Source organism: Tachypleus tridentatus, chromosome 7 (genome assembly GCF_004210375.1).
Source record: "Tachypleus tridentatus isolate NWPU-2018 chromosome 7, ASM421037v1, whole genome shotgun sequence".
Classification (NCBI taxonomy): domain Eukaryota; kingdom Metazoa; phylum Arthropoda; class Merostomata; order Xiphosura; family Limulidae; genus Tachypleus; species Tachypleus tridentatus.
Window position 1 is genome coordinate 149,033,247 of NC_134831.1, and position 12,511 is coordinate 149,045,757.

The window sequence follows — 12,511 nt, forward strand, 5'->3', positions numbered from 1 at the left end:
CCTCTTACTTTCATTCTTGCCCAAAATGGTTGGAGGAAAAAGAGGTGCAGCGTTTGAAAACAACACATAACATTAGTTATCCTGAGGCTCGGAAATTGCTGTCCACAACACCATCTCGGACATATGCTGCTGCACTTCATTCCACAACTACAGTGGGAGTGCAGACAGATCTTTCTGTGCCTCCAAGAGAATCGTTTTCAAAACAAATGAAAAGCCTTTTGACCTCCGTGGTTAAAAAGGTTGATGAATCGACTTCCACACCTATCTCTGTTCCTCCCATACCTTCCAACAAACCTCAAGATCCACGTCCTTCAGTTTCAAATACAGGCATTTCTTCTGATACATCTTTTTCTCCCACCACAAGAGACAAAACAATTATTCGTTCGTGTCCTCAGTCACTGGATTCCCCTTCCAATAACAAAAACCTGCCCAGAGCAGGATCCATGGAGGTTGATAGACCTCCTCCGACTAAAGACAGTAAAGAAAAAAGACGTGGTCGTAAACCGAAGGGTTCTCCAGCCACTTCACCTAACCGTTCTTAAAAATGGCCACCTTGATACAATGGAACTGTCGAGGTTTACGTTCTAATCTGGATGATATCAAAACGCTGATTGCTTCCTACCATCCTGTTTGTCTTTCTTTACAAGAAACATTTCTCAAAACTGCTGATACTGTCTCCATTCGGCAGTTTTCTCTGTACAGAAATGACAGGTTGTGTGATGGTCGAGTACATGGAGGGGTGGCACTGTTGGTTGATCAACACGTGCCCACCCTGTCTTTGTCACTCAACAAACCCTAGGAGGCTGTAGCCATCTGCGTTTCCTTGGGTCATACCATCACTGTTTGTTCTCTGTACCTGTCCCCTGGAAAGACATATGATCAATCAGATCTTGATGCTCTCGTTGAACAATTGCCATCTCCATTTCTAATCCTAGGGGATTTTAATGGACATCATCCCCTCTGGGGAAGTGCTATTATTGATGGGAGGGGCCGATCTGTAGAGCGGATGCTCTCTGATCACAATCTTTCTCTTTTCAATACTGGTTCTTCCACTTACTTTCATGCACCTAGTCAGTCCTTTACCGCTATTGATCTCTCAGTTTGCTCCCCTTCATTATTCTCCCATTTTTCATGGAGGGTTGACAGTAATCCACTAGGCAGTGATCATTTTCCGATCCTTTTGAGAGAGACTGGCGTGGTCGATGCCACCCTACCCGCATGCCCGGTGGAAGCTGGATCAGGCAGACTGGTCCACTTTCACTGCTCTCGCAGAAGTTGATCCTGTCATCGTAAATCAGCCATCAATAGACGACTGTGTAGCAGCAGTAACTGACTGTATTACACATGCAGCTGCTCAGTGTATTCCTAAAACCTCAACACGTTTTCCACGATATCCTTGTCCGTGGTGGAATCCTGCTTGCCACTTAGCACGGAAGGTTCAAAAGTGGGCCTGGGATACTTTTCGTAGATATCCCACACTTTCAAACCGGGTTGCTTTCCAACGGGCCCGTGCACATGCTAGGTGGGTAAGACGTCACAGCCAGAAGGAATCTTGGATTAAGTTCACAACCAGTATATCTTCTACCACCAGTTCCAAGATCATATGGGACAGGATTCGAAAGGTTAATGGACACTACAATTCTATCCCCTCTCGATTTTACTCTCTGATGGTAAGGAGGTGACTGATGTTCAGAACATTGCTAACACTCTAGGTGAAAGCTTTTGCTGGGTATCTAGCACTTCTGCTTGTTCCTCCACCTTCCTGGCCATCAAGACTCGGGCAGAGCGATCACCTCTTTCCTTTCGAACTGACTGTTTCTTTGACTATAATTGTCCCTTTACCCTGGTGGAACTAAAAATGGCCCTTCATCGGTCTGCCAGTACGTCTGTTGGACCTGATGATATTCATTATGACATGCTGCACCATCTATCTCCTGCTTCTCTTGATGTCCTTCTGATTGTTTTCAACCGGATCTGGCAGGAGAATGTTTTTCCTGATGCCTGGCGCCAGGCTATTATTTTACCTTTCTCTAAGCTAGGGAAAGATCCCAAGATTCCTTCAAACTACCGTCCAATTGCTTTGACGAGCTGTCTCTGTAAGACATTAGAAAGGATGGTTAATGCTCGTCTTGTTTGGTTTCTTGAATCAAACAACCTCCTCTCGCCCACCCAGTGTGGGTTCCGTCGACAGCACTCCACCACAGACCACCTAATTCGTCTTGAAACATCTATCAGAGAAGCCTTTCTCAGCCGCCAACATCTTGTATCAATATTCTTTGACATAGAGAAGGCTTACGACACAACATGGAGGTATGGCGTTTTCTTGAGACCTCCATACATATGGGTTACGTGGCCATCTACCCATGTTTATTAAAAAATTTTTAATGGACAGGAGATTCCAAGTTTGTGTGGGTTCGACACTTTCCCATTCTTTTGTGCAGGAACTTGGAGTCCCTCAAGGCTGTGTATTGAGTGTTACACTCTTCAGTATAAAGATAAATGCCATCACTGAACAACTCCCTCTCACTGTTGCGAATGGACTGTATGTCGACGACTTTCACATCTCATGTCAGTCATCAAACATGAGATATATTGAGCGGCAACTACAAACCGCCCTCAATTGTGTATGGAAGTGGACTCTGGCGAACGGCTTTAATTTCTCTCTCTCCAAAACTGTATGCCTGCACTTTTGCCGTCGACGGGGTATTCACCCTGATCCTGAACTTCATATCGGTGAAGTTTTGCTGCCAGTGGTCCTGGAGACCAAGTTCTTGGGGCTTATCTTTGATCGTAAACTGACCTTTATACCACACTTAAAGCAGCTTCGGGTCAAATGCACAAGAGCACTGAACATCCTCCGTGTTCTCTCTTCTACCAGTTGGGGGGCAGATCGCTGTTCAATGTTAAAGGTATATCGTGCTCTTATTAGATCGAAACTCGATTATGGATCAATGATCTATGGCTCTGCCAGACCCTCGGCCTTAAAGATGCTGGACCCCATTCATCACCAAGGACTTGACTCTGCATTGAGGCTTTCTGTACCTCTCCAGTTCAAAGTATATACATTGAATCTCATGAACCTTCTCTACACCTTCGCCGTTTGCAACTATCTTTACAATATACTTCGAAACTTCATTCCTTACCAAAGCATCCCACCTGGAAATGTGTTTTCCTTCCTCGGTGGGCAGTACTTTTTCAGAACAGACGATCTATCATTGCTCCGTTTGGCCTTCGCATCCGGGAGCAATTGGATGAATTGGGTCTGTCCTTGGATAACATTGCAGATTCCACAGGTCGGCCCATCCCACCATGGCTTATTACAGCCCCCAAATGTGACCTTTCTTTCAGTCACCTAAAAAAGGCAGATACTCCAGATTGGAAGTACCGTCTTTTATTCAATGAATATCTTTCAAACAATCATTCAGTTCCCATTTATACAGATGGTTCCAAATCAGGTAATTCAGTGGGCTCTGCTATGGTTTGCTATGGGTCAGTAGTTGCGTGCAGAATCCCTTCTACAGCTTCTGTGTTCACTGCTGAACTGTATGCCATATCTCTTGCCCTGGATCATATTGCAGCTGAGCAGTACTCCAACTGCACTATTTATACTGATTCGCTTAGTTCTATACTTGCCTTGGAATCGCTACACGTTAGCTCACATCCTATTCTCGCTGATATTCGAAACCGACTGGCCCATTTCTCATTAGCAGCTACTACAATCCAGTTTTTCTGGATACCAGGCCATGTTGGTATTCGCAGGAACGAGCTTGCAGACATGGCAGCTAAATATGTCTGCTTCAGCACCATCACTCCTATGCCTATTCCGTACATGGACTATGGTGTTGTCTTCAAGGCTTGGCTCCGTGCCAGCTGGCAGTCCACTTGGAATGAGCAACGTGACAACAAACTTTTTCAAATCAAACCCAAAATTGGACTTTGGCCATCTAGCTTCCGTAAAGTTCGAAGGAGGAAGTTGTTCTCACTAGGCTACGCATTGGTCACAGTTTTTAACTCATCATTTTCTTTTATCTGGAACTGATGCACCAATGTGTAGTTTGTGTAACACTCAAATCACTATCAGCCACGTTTTACTTTCTTGCCATCGTTACAATTCTCAACGACGGCAATATTTTAACATATTTTTTCCCAGGGTCAATCTGTAACATTGGACAGAGTTATTGGTGATGCTGACTCTGTCCACCTTGATAATGTTTTAATTTTTTAATGGCCATTAACCTTTTAATCTCATTTAAGTGTTGCATATTTATTCATTACACCTTTTTAATTGTGGTTCCTTTTTTACAGTTTTAATCTTTCTCCTTCAATTTGACATTGGACAATGGCCAGAACATTAAATAACTCGACACCAGGACTGGAAAGGCCAACTTCAGGTGACTAACGCTCCTGTTTGAACTATCCGTTTGAACTACTCGTTAGTCATCCTGGCGAGTTGTTATTATACTTTTGCTGCATATCATTTCACACTTTTACTACTTTACTTTTAGTACTGGCCATATTGACTCATAACCCGGAACCAGGACTGGAAAGACCAACTTCAGGTGACTGACGGTGGTTTTTATACTTACCTGTTAGTCTTCCTGGCGGGTTACGATCACTACCATTCTGCTACAGGTAGTTCTTTACAACTTTGTTGACTGGATGTCAACATTGGTTTTTATGCCATTTTCTGTTTTAATTGCCATTTTGCTTTTATCTTCAATTACTTTTACAAATTTTACTCCATTTACTTGACTTTTATCTTTTTACTGGACATTTGGCTACTCATTATTACGATTTTGCGGAGTGTATTTTAAAACTTTTATTCTTTTACATTTTGATAATAGCTGCTATGACACATAACCCGGAACCAGGACTGGAAAGGCCAACTTCAGGTGATTGACGGTGGTTCTTGAACTTACCTGTTAATCTTCTTGGCGGGTTATGATCATTACCTTTTTTGCCAGAGTAAATACCTTACAACTTCTTATACTCTGCCTTCTATCTTAACATTGTAGACTAGGTGTCAACATTGGTTTTATACTTTTTTGTTTTACCTTCATTTCCATTTATGTCTATTAATACATTTATTTATTTATTTTTATATTTTTTTAACATTTTTACCGAATGTCTGGCGCAGATAGCCTCGCTGATTTGTGCCATAAAACACTAAATCAATCAATCAATCAATCACTAGTGGAGCTAGGGAGCCCTTACTACTCCTGGCTTCCAGTCACTAGGGTGGTTGACAGAGACTTTTCCTCCAGAGTGTTAGAGTGAATTTCTTCCAGGAGAAAGCTGGGAGCTCTCCTACCTGAGTCCCTGAATGTTTTTTCCTATATGTCTGTAGAAGAGGTATCAGCCCAAGTTCAAAATTGATGCTTGGCTATCTGGTTGGGTCGAGCATGGCCCTTCTTTGTGATCAATATTAGTTCAGTACATTATTCATGAAAGAAGGTCTGTTATCTCCTCTTAATTCCAATTTCAGAGTGGTTCCATTCTGGGTCCTTGATTGAGCATAGTTTGTTTCACATCCCATGAGTATGGGGGCAAGTATAATATATCTTTTCCTACAGAGATGAGGCGTGACAATGAGTTTTTTTATAATTCCAGATTGGATGAGTTCTGTTTCCTTAGGTTAAGTATGGCATACAGAATATCGTTATCTCCAGGCTGGGGTGTTGTATTTTGAACTCATTCATATTGAGGAGAAGGCTTGGCTATTTTAGTGTTGCTTATCATTGTGATTCTTATAGCTTGGAACTCAACATTTTATAGCCATAAGTTGGGATCCACTCATCAGTACATATTGTGGCCCTATTGTCCTAGCTACTAAGGTGGAATATAGTGACCATGGCCCTGTAATTCCATTTCTGAGTTGTTGTGGTCTGATCAATAGTGATGATAAATCATATAAAATTCCACCCACAGTACACTAATTACATTTTGAGCGAAGAGCATATCTGTTCTGTATATACTGCAGTCCGTCCACTAGTGTGACAGTCTTCTATTAATACACCTATAATCTATGCAGACACTTTTTTGTAGGGATAATGCCCTCACTGGCCCCTCCACCTCATCAATATGGGATTCTAGCTTTAGTGTGAGTGAAGTTAAATATGTCTAAGAAATTAACATCTTCTTAAATCAAAAATGTATTTCCAAGAATACTTAGCTTCTTTCACTCTCCCACCCTTCCTATTCACTAGGAGCCAGTGTCAGAGACTGTGAATTAAGTCAGCCTAAAAAAAGTGATAACATTACATAAATGAGGTGTTTATATACAATAGACAGAGAATGGAGGGTATGTTGATGAATGTGGAGAGTGGAATGGAAAAACTGCCACCGAGAGCAATTAAGTTGGGTGTAAAAGACTGAGCATCTGAAAAAAACAACAAACCAATGCTTAGATATGCAAGGGAAGAAACCCTTGGAGTCAAGTTATCACTGTAGTGTAAGAGAAGGTATGCAGAGATGCCAACTATTTCAAATGACTGAGCATAATGATTGTAGACAGAGTCTGTACAGATATCGTACAACCACTGGATACAGTTTTGAGTCATTCTTGTCTGTGGATCCATCTGTGGCTAAACTGTAAACACTGTTAGTAAGTATGCTTGAAATCATTTTGTCATCTTCACAACCCAACATTTGTACAATGGCTGTAGTTTTGGTTCTAGCACAGCCATATTTTTTTGCTATATCAGAGTCTGGGAACATTTTTCTGAATAGATGTCCTGCAAGATCGGCTACAACTAGTGGTAAATTATGAGCAATGAAGAATTGCGTGAACATCACTTCTGCATTTATGGTTTCATGTTCTGAATGGTTACTCATAAATGTCGTTATCTGCATAGTTTTTGTCTTCGCCTCAGCCGTTTGTTGGTGAGATGCAGATTTTGTATGCCTGGAACAATTTTTTATCCCACCATGTGCCACAGAAAAATCGATATGACAGACTGTACAAAATGCATGACTGTCACTGACTGTTGATGGAATGACTGGATATTTTGTACTATACTCTTTCCTAAATTTTTGATTCACAGTTTTAGTCCTTTTAGATTTGCCAGAAACAAGACAATCTGGTGAATGAGGCCTCTTTTTTTTCATCTTGTGAACGATTGCATTGGTGTTTCTATGCTGTTTAGAAAACGATAAATACCCATCTACATGAGCACTGATTGGCTGACAAGCACTGATGACGTAACTATGGATTCCTTCATGTACCCAGTATGGAGAAGCACCACACTCAAACTATTAGTAGATGTTGGAGATACAAATATTTTTTATTATTTCAAGCACAAACATGATTATCGCAAGTAGCCATTTGGACTATGTCTTTTATTTATTATCAAAATGTATTTCTGTCTCACTAGAAATTTTCTTTTCACCCCTTTTAAGCTGTGGGGGAACAATTTGTCACCTTATTGTATTGGCCTATATAATATATAATAATTTGGGAGTTGCAACAAGTCGTAATATTTGTCTGTATGAGCGTATAGTCATAATGTATACACCAAAATCGTAACGGTTGGCATCTTTGGGTATGCATTATTGGAAATATGTAGTCGATTTAAAAGAATATTAACATTTAGAATAAATACCTACATTTAGATTTTTAATGTTTCATAAATAACCATTGGCAACAAGAACCTAATTTTAGATTTTGGACATTTAAAATTTTATTCTCCAATATGAGGATTTGGGGGACTCTCATTATTGGCTCAGCAGATTTACCTGAAAGTCAACAAAAACGTATATACACAATCACTAAAAACCAGATTTTCAAAATTTGTTTGCACAGTTTCTATTTCCAATTAATATGCATTGATAATTTATTAATCAGAATGTGTTTTTCATGCTTCCTCTGATGTAACTTTGCAAAAAATATGACAAATTTATTTCATAATGTATGGTAAATGTTTTGTTGTATACCAAGTATACAGTACTAACAAGTGTATCCAAGTGAAAGCATGTATGTGTGACATGTTTTACTCATACATATGTGCACAACAATTTATAACATGTCTTTTGGCCACATTTGTTCAAAAATTACTACTAACTAATGTTCTGTTTGGAAGTTATTTATTCAACACTTTCTGTTGTACTAAATATAACATTATTAAGATAAATCATGAGTATTTTGATTTTAATTTCAGTTGACTGTAATTTACATGTGACATATCTCTGTTTAATTTGTGTGACATATCTGTTCTCATGTTTTGGACTTAAACTAAAATATATGTATTTCATGGTTTATGAATTTCTTTCATTAAGAAAAAAAAATTTAACTTTATAAATTTTAGATTATAAAACTAGATTATAAATACAAATATTTTGTTTATGCATTTATGCAAGTGTTTTAATAAGTATCTTTTACAACATTGTGCTATAAAATTATATTACATGTTTACTTGGCTCAATCTTGTACTAACAGCTGAAAGCAGAATTTTGCTTTATTTTACTATGATTTTTAAAGCTTATTTATTTAAGTGTCCTTGTACAAGAAGACTTCTTACCATTACTAACAGTGTATCAAAGATTTAGATTCTTAGATAGGTTCCTATAAATGATTAATGATGCATAGCTACCAGACATTAGTTTAATATCAAAGCATGATATTACATGTTTTGTAGCAAACAGTATTTAGATATTTTACTGTGTTGATAATAATGAAAACATAATGTGCTCTTGGAAGAGAAATATTTCAGCGAAAGAGATTTTTAACCATGTTCAAAAATCTCATATTTTTATGATAAGATCTTAGCTCCAAATTAGAGTTAAGTAATAAAAACTTGAAATATGAGTAATTTAAACATTTTTATGCAAATGCTTTGCACACATACTAAAACAATTGAAACTGAAATTACTTAGTGCAGTATCATTAAAACAATTTATTTAAAATACTAATATTGAGGCAGCTTGTCATATTTCAGTTTTTTAAGTTTGAATTTATATAACTGTGGATAAATTCATTGTGGTGTTATGACCTTTTAATAATTAAGGCTAGCATCTGTTATATACAGCATTTGAAGCAGTAATATAATGCAATTCAATAAAGAACTTTGATTCTAATTAGAAAGATTAACTATGTTCTCAAAATAAAAAAATGGATTTCTATAAATTAAAAACCTTCATTAAAATTAAGGGAACTCTTGTGTCTGGAAGGTTGTTGAATATTCATTTGCCATCTTTTTCAAGGACTGTTAAAATCCTTGATTAGCTAATAATAGTAAGAACTGTATAATGATAATAATTGTCAATGTAGTCAGTATTTGAACAGTTTTCATATAAATATATATATAAAGAGTAAATTAAATTAGAAATTTGGTATTGTTATTTATTCTTTCACTTTGTGTGTTCTTCTGCAAGGAAAGTACTGTGGCAATTAATAAATCAAGTTTTCCATAAGATAATGAAATAATTAACTAAGTCATTGTTCAGGCAATTTTTTAGTAAGTGTTCCTATTTAATTTGATCATTTTATAGGAGTTAATTATGTGAAAAGTAAATTGATAGTATGATTATTGAACAAAAGTGTCTTTCTTGTGTAGTTTTTTATATTTTGTGCTACACTGTTTCAAATCATTCCTTCTTTTTAAAGTAGAAAAATAAAGAACAATGTAATGAGAGTTTCCACATAGAAGAACAGATGTTGGTACACAGTGATGAACAAACACCTGAAAAGGTTTTACCTGGCAACTGCAACTCAGAATCACCCTCTTTTATCGCATTAAGGGTAGGAGACAAGTGGAAGATAAATTATTTCTTTATGAGACGTATTTGAAGATAATATGTTGTCATCACTTACTGATAAATGTTTGTTGTGTGTGTATGTATAGGAGGATATGTCATCTCTTACTGCATTACCCCAATCTTGATACATTCTTGTGAATTTAAATTTAAATTGAAGCATCTGTTGGGATTTGTTTACAAAATTTCCATACATATTTTCATAAAGAAGTCAATGTTAAAACTTAAACTTTCAACTTTGCTAATTGGATGGATATTTGTAAAAGTTTAATAATTAGGCTTAAACAAATTTCCCATAGATCTAATATTTTAACATTTTCATTAAACCATGTGAATACCATCTTTAGAAAGAGTACTTTATTCTTAAAATATTTTATGTTTGAATAACTTGGAAGTAACTCATAGAAATCTAATTTCAGAATCTTTTCTAGCAGAAGTTTGCCTTTCCTGAAATGCCACAAAAAATAATTTTGATTCTGAAAGGTTCTTTTGATAAGAAGGCAAATTCAACAGACTGTACCATTAAATGTATGGTACATTTCATTCAATATATTTTGCTGAATACAGAGTAATATTAATGTTATTGTTATCTCTCTTCATTTCATTTTAAATGTATCTGAAAATCAAAATAGGAGAATTATATGATAATTTATTATCTTTTAAGTACTACTTATGATGTTGCATTTTTGAATAATGGTTATTAAAGAAATAGTTTACAAATATTTTGAAATCAAGCAGATATTTGAGAACCAAATTGCATTTTTCTTTCTACTCAAAGTAAGTTTGTTCTTACTTTTCAGGTTTTTCTATTTCTAGTACTAGCCAGTCTAAGCATGAGTATAAGTGGCTTCTTGATTTTAGTGATTCCTGGTAAGCTGTTTTGTTGGATTAACTGATTAATTTAAGTTAGTAAGGTTTGTAATTTTATATCAGTTTGATGTAAATGGGTGGAAGAAAGGGCTTCAAAATTTTTTTCTAAATGACATAAATTAATTTTCAATTTCTTAAATTTCTTATTCAAAGATAGTAAGATTTCATGAACCATATACATTTTGTAGCTTTTATATGTTTTGAACTTCTTTATTCTTCTAAGTTGCTATAAAATAGGTTTCACAGAGCTATAACATTATTTGTTATTAGTAAATTAATTGTAAGCCTTTGTATAGATGAGCCATACAAGGGCAAAATACCATATAATTTAGAATGCAGTGTAAACCTAACTTAAAATGAATTCTTCTATTCTTAGAATTAAATGAATTTCAAAAAGTTAATTATTTCAGAAGTAACAAAAACCTTTCTTTGTTGAATGTGAACTCATAGACTCAACAAAACATGATTCAAAATGTCTGAATGTCCTTTATGCATTACAAAGTATATATTACTTACTCATAACTCTCCACTTTCCAAGTTATTTATTGTGAAAGCATCTGTAGATCTAATGTGTGTTCTGATTTTCTGCCATAATTTAGGTTTTATTGAAAGTTGTGATGAAGTAAGGCAAAAGGTATTTCTAAGGTAGATATTTGTGTGCTTGAAATTCATTTTAATTCTAAAGAAATCAGATTCATATCAAGTAAGTTATCTCTAAAATATTGAAAGCCAGAATACCTACATTGTAAAAGGAGATGTGAACCAATGAACATGAGAAGAAATAGAAAATTATATGAATACAAACTGCAGGGAGAAAGATAATAATCTAAACTAGAAAACATGTAGCCAAGCAGAGCTGTAGTAGAATCCAGAACCAGAAAATAGTTTGCAGGATTGGGCTTAAGGGTGTATAAGTAGAATAGACTAGTCCTTATATAAGGACTGGGCCCAAAGGACATTCAAAAAGAAGGCATTCTTCTTAGCAGGGTAACTTCACCCATGACACCATTTAAGTCTGGTAAAGGGGTTGGTATTAGGTGCATTAGTGATGTATTGACCCTTTTGAACCAAAATGGGATACAAATGATGGTGTTAACAAGAAAAATACTATTTCTGCTCTTTTAGCTGAGGTCCATGGAGAACAGCCTAGATATGTATTATGAAAAGATATATGCCTATCGAAAATAGGCACTTGAGTTACACAGTTGCCAAATTATTGAATTCTCTGGCAGAATCAAAGAAAGACCCAAGTAGTCCTCAAAGATGGGCTCAACAACTTGAAGGATAGTGCAGTTGAAACCTGGAAACATAAATTAATGAAAATAAAAACATAGATGACCCCCATCCTTGCTGGAGCTGAGATATCTTGTGATAAAGGTAGTTTCATTTCTCTAACAGCATACAATGGAAAAGTTACCTGTTGAGTCATCATCATCATCCATGATATGGAACCTTCTGTCCACTACCTAAGGAACTGGCAGAGCTCCAGTATAGGGGACAGAGTTTTGTCTTGAACCAGTACAGAGGTTTTATGTGATATGTGAAATTCATAATTTGATAAATTTATATATGTAGATTCACCTAAGATTCACTGTGACTTTTTATAATAAATTTTTTTTTCAGTTCAATATACCTATAGAAATGTGAATAAGATTTTGGGTGATATAAAAATACTTAGTTTGCATGGGATGAATGCAGGGGTTGAAGAAGCCTAGACTAAATGAATCAGTATAAATGTAGGTTGTTTATACATGAAACAAGGTTGTGGTGACTTATTTTATCTTCTTGGTTTTTTTGTTTAAAGTCAAAATTAACTAGTAATCCCAAACACTATGGAAATGGTAAACAATTTTTGGGCAGATATGGAAAAACTGCATGGATATCACTGAGC

At 36.2% G+C, this 12,511-nt stretch overlaps 1 protein-coding gene across 2 annotated transcripts in view; it reads left to right on the top strand.

Moving 5' to 3' along the window:
* The window catches only part of LOC143256882 (E3 ubiquitin-protein ligase MARCHF6-like), an 89,766-nt gene that overhangs the window by 50,617 nt on the left and 26,638 nt on the right, over nucleotides 1-12,511 (top strand). For both annotated transcript variants that reach the window (XM_076514692.1, XM_076514691.1), the window contains exons 16-17: nucleotides 9,605-9,736; nucleotides 10,551-10,620. In XM_076514692.1, coding sequence (XP_076370807.1) covers nucleotides 9,605-9,736; nucleotides 10,551-10,620 — 202 coding nt within the window. The remainder of the gene's footprint in view (nucleotides 1-9,604; nucleotides 9,737-10,550; nucleotides 10,621-12,511) is intronic.